Here is an 18305-nt window from a genome sequence, read left to right as displayed (position 1 = left end):
GTGCATGTGAGAGACTGCCCATTATAAGTAGATTAAGAAACTGACGATCTATCTGATGAGCTATTTTGTTAGGGCAGAGTAGGATAGCATATCTATACTTATAATAAATCTGTAGAGAGGTCAATTCTGTACATGAAATATATTTCCAAAATAACTATCAGGGGGTGATTAGTGATCGATACTGATGCCAAAAATGCAATCAGTAAAATTTTTGTCTGTCTGTCTGTCTGTCTGTCTGTCTGTCTGTCTGTATGTTCCTTATAGAAACAAAAACTACTCGACGGATTTTAACGAAACTTGGTACAATTATTCTTCATACTCCTGGGCAGGTTATAGGATACTTAGGAACTCCCACGGGAACGGGAATTAGCGGGAAAATCCTTTTGTATGAAAAATCTAAACCGCTTAAGTTAGACGCTTCAAATTTGGCATGCAGGTACCTTAGTAAACTTAAAGCTTAGTTACAACAGGATATTTCAAAATTCCCACGGGAACGGGAGTTAGCGGGAAAAAACATTTGTATGAAAAATCTAAACCGCTTAAGTTAGACGCTTGAAATTTGGCATGCAGGTACCTTAGTAAACTTAAAGCTTAGTTACAACAGGATATTGCAAAATTCCCACGGGAACGGGAGTTAGCGGGAAAAAACATTTGTATGAAAAAATCTGAACCGCGTAAGATATGTAGATGAAGGGGGGGTGAAACGAGATCCACGCGTACGAAGTCGCGGGCGGCCGCTAGTCATAAATAAATAAATAAGAGACATGCAAGTCATGGCTTATGATGAGTGAGATCCATTTAGTTTAAACACCACACATCTGCACTGCTGATTTCTTCGCTTCTTACGATATCCATGGAAAGAGTGGGTCCTAAAATATTTTATGTGAGACGCCATTGCTAAAGCAGTGTTATGTTTAGTTCCAGCAGATGATCGCGGCGCTAGCGGCGTTGGGGACAGGACTGGTGCCGCCGGCGCTGTCGCAGGTGTGGCTCATGCAGCGGCTCGCGCAGAACAGACAGCATGCTACGGATAGGTGAGTGGAGATTTGGTACTTATACTTGTAAGCTTAGAACTTAATTTGGCATATCTCGAAAAACGTGAACCAGGGTGAAAGCTATGTCACCCACGGTCTTGCTTTTTCTACGCTTTGGGGACGTCCTATACTAACTTCTACGTGATTGAATATACACAATTACACAATAATGCGATAGTACTGTCTGTTACTATAAAATGGCGAAAGGGCAAAGCCTCGATCGAGTACCTGTAAATGACAAAGTAACTCTCTCTCAGTTTCAAGATGAAACCTCTGAATCAATTTTAGTTGCTTTTGGTGTCAAGAATGTCTACTTTGTCGCACAAAATTACATTTTAGAAGAAGGCTGTAGGTGAAGTGAGCCGGTGACGAAGAAGGGATTCAGCAGTGAAATAATTCTAATTAGCGGCGCTTGAGATTTCCATAAAATCTCAAAAACGTCTAACAGGTGCGTCCCATTTTTTATCAGATCATTATGTAAATTATTCCTACTTAAAATGTAATTTAATTAATCAGCAATCAGCCTTAGCTCCTGCACCTGCAAACTTCCTATTCAATAAAGAACTACCTAACAATGGTAAAAGTTACCAAGGTTACAAATCCCAATAGTTATTGAATATAGTGGAAATCTAAATTGCCCATTTACGATGATCCCAGCCTCAAAAGTGGCCGTTCTAACGGCATTGAACTTTCGTTTAGGGTACAACCACACTTTGACTGGTTTACGAGTATAGCTTGGCTTGCTATGTAGTAATTTCGGTAGAGTTTAATAGGATAACATCGTTATTTTCTTCTGTGAGAATCAGACATACACTTTCCCAGTTTTTTTCCCAAAAAAACCACACACAGCACCCCATAAAAAGACTATACATCCATAATGACACATTATAAAAAAAATCTAATCAACATGTAATGCAATGGAATTCGCTGCCTGCTGTGTTTCTCGAACATTAAATCCGGGTTTTTTTAAGGCGAGAGTGAATAGAGCTGGACAGGTATGTACTATCCTAGACTGCAGCTCACTGTGATTGCGGTCAAATATTTGCTTTGTTCCTCATAAAAAAAAAGTAATTTTGCAAGTATGTGCTTGTGGGAACTCCATTTTCCAAACCTTTTGACCCCGATCCTGTTGCATTTCATTTTCCACCTTCTGTCATCAATCAACGTCAGTCAGTAATTTCATGCTTCAAAATGCATTAAAGGCCTACCTTACAGCTAGGGCGTAATGTAGCCTAACCTTTATGGCGAAATATCAAGGCCCCATAAAATATTTTCCTGAATACTATCTGTTACATAAATCATTATGTCTTGTTAGCTATGAGCTATGCTATGAGTTAACAGCTGTATTGTGATTGTGAGGCTCTTCCCACGGACGATGGAGGAAAAATTCAAATGTCAATGACAAAAATGAGGAATTCTAAATGTTACGTTTAGGGCTTGATATAGCTCAAGGTTTGCATTGAACAAGCTGACTTGGTATCACACTTGGTGTCAATTTAATTGACTTCAAAGCATTAGAAGTAACATGTTATACCTAATTATCTAGAATGTATTGTCAAAATATGTATATTAACTGGTGAATGATGCAGACTAAGACGAACTCTTAGGTCTACCTAAAGGACAGATTACCTTCTGGTTAAAAAGCCACACAAAATAGACAGAAACTGCATTAAGCCCAAAAATTTTGAACAGTCAAAAAAGACTAGCAACTACTTCTTTAGTTTTTTGTCAAAACAACCTCAAAAATTATGTCCCTCAGAATTTACTCTTTGGTGGATGTCTTCGTAATGTTGTCCTAAAAATAAATAATAAATTGTTAATTAAAATTCATACCGTGTCTTCTAATAAGTTTACTTTGTAACGCCACCATAGCAAAGTGTTTATCTCAAACAGCGAAACCTGTCGCGTTAATCGAGAATTCAACATGTTAATACCGCGCTCAAGGCCCGACTTATCACTGGGTGATACCTAAAACCGGTAGAAACCGCGGGCTAAACCTATCGGCGTGTTTCCGTGCACAGCCCGGGGAGAACGGCCAGGTTTTAAAATCACGTTTCAAAAGCCAGTGGCGGATTTACAGTTTTGCCGTCCGTAGGCTAGGGTGGGGTTGGATCTTTATTTAACTTTTATCTTCTGAAATCGAGTAAGCGTCATCTGAAATCTGCCGCCCATAGGACGCTGCCGCCCCTAGGCCGCGGCCTATACGGCCTATTGACAGATCCAGGACTTTCAAAGGCAGTTTACCATAAGTTTTCTGCACGAGTGCAATTTTTCAGAATCTACCAATGGAAATCCAACCAATGCAGACTTATTATATCCGCAAAATAAAGCTAATTAAAATTAGTTTAAATATCGCCAGAATAGAAATTTCAGTTTCTTTTTAGACACCAACAAACTGCTGATACTACAACATATTTTGTGTGAACAAAGTGATTATGTACTGCTAAAACTAGTTTCATTGGTGCAATAGGGCCATGTCAGACAAAGCAATTATATTCTGCCAATACTCTTATGTACTTATGTAAAGCGATATAATAACATTGTTGCTTTTAAACAAAAGTATTTTGAAGTAGCTACAGTTTTTTTTTAATCTTCTTAGAATGTAGAATGGGCATGCTCGTGATAACATTCGGCTCACATTCGGGGAAACAGATGCAATCTATGACTGAGCAAGTATGCTCAGAAGATGCCCTTAAAATAACATAATACTGAATAAGCAATACCAATTTTTGCACGATTTCAGTTCGAAATGAGCTGGCTGTTCACCACTGGCTATGTGTAAAGAGCGATTCTGTTCACGTTCCAAGGATTTATCTTTATTTATAGAAGCCTCGTGCTTAACTATTTGTCGTATCTGCGCGGATCCGATGCGATACGATTTTGGGAATTTGTTCCAAAGGGGATGTATTGGAATCCTTTAGCACTTATAAAGTTTGCTGCGCTTGGATGCACAGAAGTTTCTACTGGAATGATTTGTATAAAAGGATCGAAAGAATCCATCAACTTCAGTAAGCTCTTGCAGTGCCGGATTGATGATGACCTAAGCAACCAACAACTGTGTGCCTGATTTTTTTTTTCAATTTGATTGCTTCATTTGAAGGTAGTCTTTAAATATAAATTGTCACGTAGCGTCATTGATGTCCCGTACATAACGACATTATAAGAAATAATTTGCCTGTCCACCTGACCTGACACCTGACGTAGCATTATGAGCTTACCTTCTATCCTATCGAGGCTTTACAATCGCCTGATTTCATAAATAAAGTCTACAAAACGCAATTCAACCGAACCGTTTTGGAATTCAGCCCGGGGCAGTATAATATTAATGACATTATTACTGATAGACAGATACATAGACACATACACGCCCCGGTGACGTAGCAATGTGAGGTTACCTTCTATCCTTTATTGAGGCTTCTCGATCAAATCAAATTCTTAATTGGTATGTAGGCCCTTTACAGGACACTGACACGTCCCGACTTTAAAAAATCGCTTGATCTCATAAGGCCCAGTTTTTTATTCATAGTTAAAATAACTAATTGTTAAATTTTGCTACTAATGGTTAAATATTAACAAAATGTTAACGAATAGTTAAAAAATGTATTAAAAGTCAAACTAACCATTGTTCGAAAAACATTTTTTTCTGATATTTAACCACTTGTCATTTGACATCTGTCAAACTTAACTATTGGTTGGGCCTAAGGCCCAGTTTTTTGATTCATAGTTAAAATACAATAACCGCCCGGGCAGTATAATTCGCGGGGTTTTGCCTCGTCGTTAGCGTCGTATGTCGCGCGCGTACGCAGCTCAGTGTGAATAACAAGAGGATTGCCCCAATTCCTGTGTGAAAACGATTTGGCATTATAAGTACTTATAATAAATAATTGTCACAGCGTGAGGTACCTTTATATTTTTCATAAATTACAGTTTAATCTAAGCAGTAGAAGATTCAGCACAAAAAGCATTCAGTATTTTATCATCAAGATTGTCACAGATTCTTTAATTTAAGTTACAGCATGATAGTGTAATTCTGCGATCTTCAGTTTCATCTCCCCGTTGAATCATCTTTATAGCAAAACGTTTTCTATACACTTTGAGTGTCTACATCTATTAATGTAGGGTAGGTATAAACTACTTTTAGCATAGAAATAAATCCTTTTAACATTTTTCGCAATCCTACCTCAAGTATCATCATCATCATTTCAGCCACAGGACGTCCACTGCTGAACATAGGCCTATCCCAAATCTTGTCCCCCACTCTTGCTAATCTAAGTATGTTAAGTATTTCTTAAATATTTTCAAAGATAATAACTAGTTTATTATTAAACCCAAACCAGTATCCATACTTACCCAAAACTACTTTGTCTTTGGGTGCTTCAGTGAAATTGTACCCCCATAATGTATATCCCAAGATGACTCCCTAGCCATACAACATGAACGATTGGTTTCCCGCTACAAGACGGTGTGTGCAATATTGGATTAGCTGGCCGGTGTATCTATCAACCTGTCAACAGCACCGAAGTATCAAATTCAGCTAATAGAATCGAGTAAAGCTTTCGACAAAGTCGGGCTAACAAGATTAAACGTATCGGTGAACCAAAACAGCTTGGGGATTGGTACTAAAGTTTTTCGAAATTACATGTAATTTTGTTGCAATAAATGTTTAAGGTGTCAGGTAATTTGACCTACCAAATTTTTATCGGTTCCTTATTATCTTTTTTGTTGAAATCGTAGTATAAATGCCACTTCCGTATGTCGAATTATATGGATTATGTACCTACCCATGTTATTTTATCAAAGCTTTTTTTTTTCATTTTCAATGTTTTTCAATGAACATTGACGTTACTATGGACTGCATGTATTGTGTTCTTTGTTGTAATCGGATAATCTGTAGACCTTTTGATATCCAAATAACTATGAGTTCACGAATTCAAATCTACATATACTCCATACTAATATTATAAATGCGAAAGTAACTCTGTATATCTGTCTGTCATGCTTTCACGCCTAAACCACTGAACCGATTTTGATGTTTGGCATAGAGATAGTTTGAGTCCCGGGAAAGGACATAGGATAGTTTTTATCCCGGTTTTTGAAACAGGGACGCGCGCGATAAAGTTTTTCTGTGACAGACAATACTTAGATAAACTTATGAATTTATTTCAATAAACTGTCACTGACATTATTGAGGTATATCTATCCCTAACAAAGTTCGATACATTTTGTTTGACAAATCAAAACATACACAAGCAAATCCGCAAATACTGCTAATCCAGTAATTGCAATAATTATTCTTGTTCAATACACGGCAGTAATAATGCTATAAAGTCCCAAACAGGCCACTCTCTGCCTTTAGGCAAGACAAGCTTTCTTGATCCAAATCGCTTCTAAATAGAATCGTGCGGCCCTAAGCAGGTGTACCACAAGGTAGCATACTTCGCCCAATTTGAAATTTAAATAAGCTTAGCTTGAAATCCCCGTTTATTGTTCGTCTTGCATCTAGGTCGGCGATTAGGATGACAGCTGACGTAACAAGGCGTGTCTAGATCATTTTCTAGCCATTTCGCACTCTTTTAACCAGTTCAAACCGGTTTAAATAATCGCCGAATGCCGTGTTCTTGTAATGACTGTTTTGTTTTTTGTAGATTGTGGGATTGCAGGTATTGCGATTCGGCCGCTTTTTACGGTGCTGATCGATTTGAAATGACTATTGATACTGTTATCAAAGTATAATGTAGTACATGAATGGTTTATTCCGATGGTCATTTGTAAACCTTACTTGAATAAATTTACTTGTTTGTATTATGCAATTTCGTAGCTTATTGTGTCATTTTGCGCTGTACTTGGAATCTTTTACCTGTGTTTGTAATAAGATTGAATACTGCTTGATTATCTGTAAATAAATATTTTTCCTTCTATCAAAAATATAAAAGAAGCATAAGAATTAAACTAAATAATCTCACCAACTTTAGACCTCGAAAAATAGGGTTGTTCCAAAATCTATATCAATAGTGTGGTAATTACTTTTATCGACAAATAAATAGATTTATCAGCATCTACCTTCTTTCATCTTGATTTCATCAAAGTAACAGCCAAACTAATAACCCCTTTAACATGTCCCCCTATAAACATATTTTCTTTTAAGACAACCGAAACAAAAGTTCAGCCTTCTTATAAGACAACCAAGTTGATTCACCTTATCCTAACCAAGTGGGAACAAACAGACAAAGTAATCTTCGCCTATAGACCCGCTCCCGGATGGTTGTCGGGGCGGCATCCGTTGCCGACAACCTTTTGATTTTAGGTGACAACCGCGATTGTGTTCAACCACTCGATAGACTTAACTATGATATTGATCGTTTGTTACAGTTTAGTGTTTATGAGAATACGCCCGTATATTTCAAAAATCATTAGGTATGAAGTCTCACAGTGCGCGTGGACGCACAAGGTGACACACGAACCAAGCAAGCATCGTTTGATAGTTTCGGATTTTGAAACGCATATGAATCAAAGATTGGAGATATTTAATGCTAGCGCACTCTATGATTTAAAATATAGATTACTTATAATATTTAAGTTTCAGAATGTATATCTATATTATTTGTATGTGACTCATACAGTTGTCGAATTGAGAGGAGCCAAAACATTTTTAAAGGTGTTCAGCGTCAAATCTCTAAAAACAAAATAGGTACAACTAACTCAGACACTATAACACCTATAAATAAACTTGAAATATGGCAAGTAGGTTGGATGTAGACATCCGCTAAGAACGGATTTTACGAAACTCCACCCCTACGGAGGTAAAACGGGGACCACGCGTACGAAATTACGGACGGTCGCTAGTATCAATATAAAATTGAAAACCCTTGATGTCTAATTGAGTTTATGCGTTTTCTTCGCTAGAAAACCTATAAACTAAATAAGTTGGACATCACACTCAATTTTCCGCCCTATTCCTTACAACCTCAAAGATACAATGACAGATGCAGAAACTTAAACGCATAAAAGACGATCGAGGCTACCAACTATTCAGTGGCTCACAAACATAATATATCAGCTAGAATCTGGTAGGGTTGTCAGGTGTCCGGGCTTAGCCGGACACGTTTGATGTTTACGGATTTGTCCGGCGAAATATTTTCTCGTCCGGCCTGTCCCTCTTTTTTAGACTTTTTATGTAACTGACGCGCCAGTCGAATTTTTTTGTCATAAAATATTCTTCCACCTTGCCACGTACTGAAAAGCGCAGCGTAGCAGGCCGCCATCAACCGGCCACTGTGGGAATCATTGGGGGAGGCCTATGTTCAGCAGTGGACGTCTTATGGCTGAAATTATGATGTTGATGAAAATAATCTTCGGCTTTTAGACAATATAAGGGCATTAAAAAGCTATGATAGCTATTTAAAAAGGTATCCGGGTTTTAGTAAATGTCCGGCCAAATTAAGCACTGAGTCCGGCTTTTGTGCTTTGGACTTGGCAACCCTAATCGGGCATCGAATAAGTTGTCGCCTTCGACACAAACCACAATGCGCCGCGTCTTTGTCGAGCAACAATCAACAACTCGACCATTCATATTTCGTTCGGCCTATATCGAGTTGCAACGAATACTCGTAACGAACGATAGTTATTATGCGCAAACGAGAATGAAACGATACGACAAATCTTTCCGCACTTTGTAATGCAATCACAAGATAAAAAATTGTTTGATTAACTTAAACAGTGACCTATTTTGCCATGTACTTGTATGTACTCGCATTTTTGTTTGCCCGGATAAAACAGTTCTTAAGACTTGCTGATGCTGATGCAATTTTGTATTTTACATTTGTATTGTCGTGATTACTTTGGTACATATAACAAAATTTGCAGCGAAAACTAGTTATGTTTAACATACATCTTCCATAATATTTTAATGGAAAGTCCGATAGCACCTTTTAAAATAAAATATAATTTTCCAAAACAGTCTTTGCAGTACCAGTCGTTGTGGAAATCGATAGTGGAGGCCTTTGTCCAGCAGTGGACGACATTAGGATTAAACGAACGAACGAAGGCATTTATAGGCTGAAAACTCCTGAAAATGTCGTCCCGTTTCAAAATCGTCTGCCCTCATACTGTCCAACACCGAACAATGTTGGCTATTCATAATATTGAGGCGTTCAGCGCTGAAGTCGTGACGTAGCCGACTTTCAGTTGAATGCTGTGTCATTTATCGTTGGCGTTCGCGCATTATGGCGGTTTGGAGTTTCTTGCTTGGAAGATGTTTAGAATAAATACAGTCAGCATAAAATAATTTGTGACACCCAAAGTAACCAAAAAATAGCAACACAACTTTATTCCATTTGCAAAAGAGCCGTGTTGCGAACTTATTGGCTACTTTGGGTGGCACGAACTATTTTACGCTGACTGTACAATATAGATTAAGTCCTCGGTGGATTTTAGATGCTATTTTTAAAGTGGATATTTTAGTACAACGATAGGTCTTTAGAATACTAAAAGCACACAAACTATATTTAACTGAGAGTATCGACATTGCAAATGAAAATAAGACAGAACATTTAGGTATGTTTCCAAAGTTATGTTTGTTTAGATTTTTTTTAAGATCAAAATTAGTTACAAAAAGTTATTTACAAAAAAGTTACGTGAAGGTTACAAGAACTGTATTACTAATTTTCCCAAATATTCAGTAAAAGATGAATCATACCAAATATTTGGATCCCCGAACAAAGAAAATAAATACACGAAGGACGTCTAAAGTCTCGCCGAAAGGTTGAAAAACAAGTAAAACTACAGTCTTGTTTTTACCAAATTATATTAATAAGTGCAAGATACAATTTAAAATATCTTTAAGTATTGTTTCATCTTTCATATCTAAGTGCATTTAACATAAAATTTTTGTGATAATAGGTTGTCAAAGTTTAACTACGTGACCACTATCTTTGTAAGAAGCCCATCTCTGAAATAATCATGACAAATCAATTAATAACTTAGCTATAAGCAATACATATAGGTAAACCTATGTACAATAAGCAAGCTAAAAACTAAAATTAGTACGAGTAATTATTGTATTCATCATCATTATCATCATTTCAGCCATAGGACGTCTACTGCTGAACATAGGCCTCCCCCAATGCTTTCCACGTTAATCGATTGGTAGCGGCCTGCGTCCAGCGCTTCCCTGCTACCTTTACGATGTCGTCGGTCCACCTTGTAGGTGGACGTCCCACGCTTATTGTATTAAAATATAATAAACTCACAAAAGTGGTTCCAAGAAATATTTAGAATAAATTACATGGAAATACAGTAGAAATTAACATTTTCTGTACATTAATTACTTACGAAAATACACTGCAATGGATTTCTCCATAACAAAATGCAACGAAAATGACAAAATGTCAAGTGTGCGGCGCATCTGTGCAAATGACGCCCAAATGTGAACGATTTTGCGCCTGAGTCGAAATAAAAGCTGATAAAACAATTAATATTGTCGTTTGCTAACTTTTATGTGGTGGGTCATTCTTAGTTTCTTAATAACAACAAAATAAATTAATTAAAAATAAGGTTGGGGTTTTTTCGCCGAATTGATTTAATTGGTTTCGTTTTATGTCTTCCAGTAACTTGGTCGACTTTTAGTTGGGTTCACGGGGCAAGTCGCCAGAGTGAATTTTTAATTTTTTTCCTTCCATCAACTGGGCCCACCTTCAACATGCATATTAATAAATTAAACACCAAATCAACAAAAATCTGCTCTAGGTTTTTAGAGTGGGACCAAGCCAAAAGTGAATCAAGTCGCTGGAAGACTCTTAAAGTGAAAGATTTAAGAATTAATCACAGAATCTATAGTGAAAACAATTTAATGCTTATGCACAAAAACTTTCTTACCTAATAGTGTGGTAACAAAACGGCAAAGCGAAATATTTTAACTTAGGTATAGATTTCACTGGAATTCGCTGCCTGCTGCTGTCTTTCCTGAACACTATAATCCGGGCCTTTTCGAGGCGATAGTGAATAGGCACTTACAGGGCATATATCATATGTACCATCCTAGACTGCATCTTACTTAACATCAGGTACGATTGCGGTCAAATACCTGCCTTGTCCTGCATAAATTTTTTTTTGTGTAATTAAGGTGTGTAGAATATTGACTCTACATGAGATCTGAAATAACTCTTTCACAATGCGAGCCACATTTATGGTCTTATCTTGTCAATAATTTTACATTAAAAATGCATGTTTTTGGTGGGATAACAATACATATTATTATCAGAATAGCCCATCAATTATAACTTTAAAGGTCACCACTATTTGGCGTGGTATAGTTTAGTAGCACAGTCAGTGCCACGCCTCGTAACTGAAAACATACCGATTTTCAGTATGGGCCCTGCCGATCCTTCCTTTTGGTTCCAAATATATTACAACTATTTATGTCTAAGGTAGGCATTTGTTTCTTTAATTCATTAGCAAAATGTTCCTTTTAAACTACGTTTATTGGTTAAAAGGTATAGGTTAAAACTTCTTTCAGCTGTGCGTATTTAATATCAACACTGGCTTTATGATTCTGGATTCGTATTTGTTTCTCTTAGTCCTGAATTCTAAACCATAAGATTTGGCATGACGTGTTGTAAATATGTACTACATAATAGTGTGATTTATTCGCATAAAGGCCTCAAACATTAGCGGAAGAATGCTATGTATGGTACTATCTATACTTTAATATGAGTCTACCTGTGCTACAACTCTGCCCCATGCTTAAGATAGCGTGGAACAAGCTGTAAAGGAATACTTATGTATCTATTTTGTTTCAACTGTTCAGGCTACCAACATCTGTTTAAACTGTATCAGGCTCCACCTAACATACACCTCTGTCCCCAGGCTACCAGAGTCAGGCGAGAAGCCGGCAGCACCATCGTCGCCCACGCTGGCGGAACAGCCGCTGGACCTCAGCGCCAAGTCCACCTCGAGCACCAGCGGCACCCCGCCGCCTGACGCCAAGATCCTGGACAGTAGGTGAGAAGCATTCACTTTCTTTAGTAGTCGTCATCAACGAGTCATACTACGTGCTCTGCCCATTGCCACTTAGGCCCAGAACAGACGGTGAAACACAACTGCAACGAAACTGCAACTGCTAGTTACTTTTGAGTAGCATCTAAGTTTCTGCCATAGCGTCCGTTGAGAGACCACACATGACGCGACCAGTTTGACACTTTCAGTTCTAGTTTCATTCATAAGAATCATCAGAAAGTTGCAGTTTCGTTGCAGTTGCGTTTCACCGTCTGTTCTGGGCCTTAGTCTTCAGCTATAGGTAGGGCACATAGTACGCAGAACTGAAGGCCTAGGGGCAGCAAGGTTCTGGAGTGGATGTCATGTACCGGAAAACGCAGCGTGAGACGTCCCACAAGGTGAACCGACGACCTGATAAAGATAGCAGGAAGGCGCTGGATGCAGGCCGCTACCAACCGTGCGATGTGGAAGTCGTTGGGGAAGGCCTATGTTCAGCAGTGGACGTCCTGTGGCTGAAATGATGAAATGATGAATAATGTTAAGAAATTTAGTTCCTCCTAGTAATAAGACCTACTAAAGTGTGCCGTTTTTCTTTTATTTGTCAGTTTTATGCGATGTGCAATATTTAAATAGTAAATCTATTACCGAAACCAGTTGTGACATTATCTTTTGAAAGATGGCCCAAACACGATTATCTCAACAACAATATAGGCCAGTTGATTGGCAATCAAACGAACCACAAGTAAACGGATTAGCTGTCCAGCCATTGCCCTTAATTTGATGCAAATATGCATCGATTTAGTCCATAGCCGCCTAATATATTGTGTTAGGCTGTTGGTGAGTGCGAAAAAGAAGTAAATTACAAAGATAATACAACGGGAGATGTGGTTTTCACTCCTGTAGTGTGCTTAGTACTTTTTTGACTTTTGATTATTGTCCACTTACTTATTTAATTTGAACATTTTGAGCTAATTCACAACAGTAAACCATCTACAAAACTTAGAAAATCGTCTCCATACAAATTACCAACAACAATACCTATCAAATAGTGTATGACGGTGTACGTACCTACATAAATAAATAAATAACATTTTACACTACGCTTCTAGTCCCAAACTAAGCAAAGCTTGTAGGTACTATGGGTACTAGACAACGGATATAAACATACTCAAATACTTTCTTTTTGTAAGGTGTTACTATGTATAATATGTATGTAACATATTACCTATACATAGTAACACCCAGACCGATGCCCAGACCCGTCACAGAAATTAAAATTTTATTCATCATTTCAATTTCTGCCCGGACAGGAATCGAACCCGGGACCTCTAGCATAGTAGTCCGTTCTGAACCACTACACCAAACGGCCGACATATTTTGAAGAAATGAGTTTCAGATGCTCGTCTCATACATAATAGAGCACCAAAATCGGACCTATCAGGTTTTTATATAAAAAAACTCATAAATCTCATTTTATTTTTGCAAGTAACAAAAGCCCTTTTACACGTCCCAGTATTAACCCTACCATTGCTTCGGGACAATAAAAGGCCGATATACAAAAGAACTCTACAAAAATAGTAGTAACCTAGTCCTAGTTTTATTATAAATCCTGACCAAAGTAAAGCTTGATCCTCTTACGTAAGCTTCATTAGCCCGCAAATTAGCTGTCCACGCTCATTAAGGCTTGCCAATAATCGCGTTGGACTAATTTTTAAAGGTCTACTGAGCTAACGTTGATCGGGTTAGTGGGGCTACGGCTTTAACGCGAAGGTAAACTAATGAGATAAAATTAAATATCGACCATGGCGGTAAAAACGTGCATCTAAAATGGCCTTCACAGCACTTTTCAATATTTTCGTAGAATTTATGAATACCTTAAGGGCCTTATTATTATTAAAAAGTTACACCAGAGATAAACACTGGTTTAAAATGACATTTCTAAACTAAGGCTGAGTTGTACCATCCTACTTTAACTTTGACAAACGTCAAAAATCTGTCCAACTCCATACAAAAAACACCGGTTATCGTTATAGTTACGGTCAAAGTTAGGTGGTGCAACTCAACCTAAATGTCAATTAAACTAGAGTTCAACTAGAGTTTAACTTTTTATAAGGGGTTAGTGATTAAAAGGTGCGTCTAAAATGGTCTTCATGAAACTAATTTTCCTAAGGGTTTTTGTAGAATATTATTATGAACTAGGATTTTAATATGATAAGATGGTGAGTCATCTTGGAGACAGGTTTCAAGGGTCGATACTTGGTCTAATTTAGAATGACACAAGTAATCATACACTATAAATACTATGACAAACTTATTATTTGCATTAATTAACACAATTTTGTAAGTATGTACGCTCGGACTCGGAAACACCTAACTGCTGTTATGTGTCTCCGTAACAGAAATATGACATGCCTACTTTACTAGAATTTATTAACAATAATATGCATTTTCATAAACTTTATGTAAGTAATTTTACTAATTTTCATAAAACTCAGTGAGTATCTAAATATAAATAACTCAAAGGTGACTGACTGTCTGACATAGTGATCTATCAACGCACAGCCCAAATCACTTAACGGATCGGGCTGAAAGGCATGCACGTAGATGTTATGACGTAGGCATCCGCTAAGAAAGGATTTTACGAAACTCCACCCCTAAGGGGGTAAAACGGAATCCAGGCGTACGAAGTCACAGGCGGCCGCTAGTTTAAATAATAATCAGAGCCTCAGACAGAATGTTATCTACTGTTACATTCTAAAATACGCATTAACTAATAAAAAAAACGACCGAATTGAGAACCCCCTTTTATTGAAGTCGATTAAAAATTGTCTTCCTAACCAATCTGCAACAAAACAAAGCAAAAACTAAATAGCTTTCATTTGAAACACCTAATGGCAAGCTTCCTATGAAGTAATGGCAAGTCATGGCGATTCAATGGGCTCAATAAAACCGGGTCTGTTGCTGGTCGGCGGGAAACTTGCATTAACAATTTTCCATGGGGCGGTACACCATAGGCCATATAACTGTTGGGATCGCGTCCAGTGCTGCGGAAGCGACAGCTTATAGCTTGTTGGATTAATTTTGATTTTCTTTTCATTACTGAAAAAAATGGAAGACGTAGCGTGGGCAGGCCTCCCACTAGGTGGACCGACGATCTGGTGAAGGTCGCGGGAAGTACCTGGATGCAAGCGGCGCAGGACCGGTCTTTGTGGATCCTTGGGGGAGGCCTTTGTCCAGCAGTGGACGTCTTTCGGCTGAAACGACGACTGAAAAAAAATCGAGATGTTTTTAAAAGTGAACATTTTTCACCAATGACTGTTGAAGCACGAAAACAAATGTTCTTGAAAACGAAAATGTTCTTTCTAGGTAAACTGTAAATAAATTGGTACCTACAACTTATGTTTTTTTTTCAATTTATTTCATAAACTAACTACAGGACCTCCAGATTTAAAATGTCGATTTAAATAACTATCTTTGGCTGTAGTTCACTGACGTTTAATAGAAAGTAAAATTGACATTTCCATCTATAATCTAGAATCGATCTAGATCGATGAGATATTTTGTTTATTAGCAAACAATAACAAATTTTTATATCACTGTAAAAGACATATTCATTCTAAAAACACAACCCTCTTCGCTGCAGTCGGCTAACCAACAGGAAATAACTACGTAAAACCTTATCGCTCCGCAAATGCTCCAATTCCGCTTGCACTGTGCGCGCGCGCACAATTCGTGACGGGCTCGCAATCCCACTTCCTCAGGCTCAAGTAACGAAAACAATGCACCTGCGAACGCACCCATAAAACGCGAAAACGAAACTTTGATTGGGTCAACGAACTTTTGACAGCCGACGCCATCTTGCTATGATAATCCGAGAGTTATTGTTACAATTTGTTATTGACGCCGGTTTATTATACGAGTTTTAATAGGGCGATAGGGTTTTGTTTGCTACTAGCTCTCTGTTGTTTTAGATAACGAAAACTGCTTTTATAGGAAGCGAATAACCTAGAGTAGGTACGACCAGCAGCGCTGCCAGACGTCCCGATTTTGGCGGGACGTCCCGATTTTTTAATCAAATTTAAATGTCCCGCGCGGGACAGGCTCGGTCCCGCTTTTCGGAGAGAGACACTCACTTCACCAGAGCCCCGATTATCAAAACAGCTGACGTCAACTGTTTTGACCAATCCGTATCGCAGAATCGAAGAAGCGCGTCTGTATTGGAGACGTTAAAATTAGCGTAATCGGGGCACTGACTATTGTTTGAAACGCCATATTATTCTAAAGAATAAAACTTTTTTAATTTCGATTTTTGTTATTTTTTTCTTTTTTTATTCTAAAGACGAATTAAACGATAGAGTAAATCTGATTTAAAAAAATATTTTTTTGTTAAAATACATTTTCTATGGCTAATTTTGCTATCTATTGTCACGTAAACGTAATTTTATGTCAAATAAAAAGACGAATATTTGAAAACCTTGATTATATTATACGTTTTTTTACTATGTCCCGCTTCTGACGGAAGAATCCCGCTATTTTCACTCAAAAAGTACCAAAGTCCCGACTTGGCGAAAAAAAAAACTGGCAACGCTGACGGCCAGTAACTTTCTCGAATAACAGATTAAGTAAGCTAAGTCAAAAGTAATTTGAGATATTATGTTACTTACGTTGATTCTTCTTGGTCATAGTTTTAGGCTTTATGAAGATTTCATTGGTACATGTCCTAAAATCTATTTAAATGCACATCTCATCACAATATTATTTCAGTGTGACTTAAGTCATTTATTTTATACAAATAGGCTTTAAATAGCGCTTTAACACGACTTAAACCCTACCACTGCTTCGGGACAATAAATGGGTCAGTGCTGAGAAGAAGCATCGCATGAAACTCAGTCATCTTTACCTATTAAATCTACATACTTAGCTCGTAGAGCAGATGGCTGCTGGGGCAGAAAAGTTCTTGAAAGAAAGAAAGAAAGAAAAGTATTTATTCGATGCTAGTACAAAATAACGACGACCACCCGGAAGAAGTAGTGTGGGCAGGCCTCCTACTAGGTGGATCGACGATCTGGTGAAGGTCGCGGGAAATACCTGGATACTGTGTGGACCGGTCGGTGTGGCAATCCTTGGGGGAGGGCTTTGTCCAGCAGCGGACGTCATTTGGCTGACACGAACGAAAGATGTCATAGAGTTTAGCTTAAAGTGCCGTCAAACCTTAACTTCGAACTCCTCAAGTTCTTCTGATTAATTTCATTGCGGGTCCAATGACAGTTTAACTTTCCCCCGGGACAAACTTGACCTTCACTGGTTGGGTTTTTATTGGCGGTCAAGCTGTAGATCCTGGCTACACAGGAGTTGCAGCGGGGAACGAGAGGTGGGAATAGTCCCGTTTAATGTACTGTCTGTGCAGACAAAGTAACAAATAAGTGCAGTATTTGCTCGGAGCAGCTGCCGATAAACATTTCGCATGTGTAATGTCAAGGAACGTATATCAGTGTGTCAACGATCTTGACTTGCGAAAGATCTGCGCAGGGCTGGCAGACGGGTGAAAAGTAGTAGACATAAAAATTAAAAAGATTATCTTGTAATTAAAATATTGTACATTTTCAGGATAGGCTTTTAACTAGGTACAAGAAACTAATTTTAGTAGCAGAAATACCCCAATATAGGGGAGAGTTCGGTATATTGTACCGCCGGGTAAATTGTACCACCCTCATATTTCGTAAAGTATTTATTGAATGTCTGTAATTGCAACACCCAGCGATACACAACTAAATTCAATTAATATCGGCCATGTGATTTTTGCCATGACAACAAACACGTGTGTTTTATTTTGAAAAGTATTTTTTCATTGTTTTCAAGTAACTTTTGACAATACATGTTTAGTTTGTAATTTTGTTAAATTTAATCACAGGGTGTTTCTAATATATTATTTAGAAGCGTAAATTAGTGTGGATTACAATTATTTGAAACATTTTTCAGTATTTATAAGCTATATTTTTTACCGATTTTTTAAAAGCACTATCACCTAGTCGGCTAAATTGTACCACATCAAGTTGTATGGAACTTTACCAAAGAATTGTGAATTTTTTTTAATAAATAATATTTTGAAGTTATAATAGCGTAGTTATGTTTGACTAACAATAAATGAAAGCAAAAGACTGGCAAAGTAGACTAGGTACAAGTGTGCGTTACGATAATTGGAATTACAAAACTTGTACTCAAAATCGTGATAACGTGTAAAACAATATCGATTGTCTATGTTATTAACTACTATTCCTC

At 37.7% G+C, this 18305-nt stretch overlaps 1 protein-coding gene across 1 annotated transcript in view; it reads left to right on the top strand.

The window, feature by feature from the left end:
- LOC135083618 (mushroom body large-type Kenyon cell-specific protein 1-like) overlaps positions 1–18305 on the top strand; it is a 32264-nt gene that overhangs the window by 7753 nt on the left and 6206 nt on the right. Inside the window, exons 4-5 of the mRNA XM_063978318.1 lie at positions 919–1034; positions 11898–12032. Of these exons, the coding sequence (XP_063834388.1) occupies positions 919–1034; positions 11898–12032 (251 nt within the window). The remainder of the gene's footprint in view (positions 1–918; positions 1035–11897; positions 12033–18305) is intronic.

This window comes from Ostrinia nubilalis, chromosome 24, assembly GCF_963855985.1.
Source record: "Ostrinia nubilalis chromosome 24, ilOstNubi1.1, whole genome shotgun sequence".
In the NCBI taxonomy this organism is placed as follows: domain Eukaryota; kingdom Metazoa; phylum Arthropoda; class Insecta; order Lepidoptera; family Crambidae; genus Ostrinia; species Ostrinia nubilalis.
Note: the sequence above shows the minus strand (reverse complement) of the source record. Positions and strands in the feature narration are given on the sequence as shown.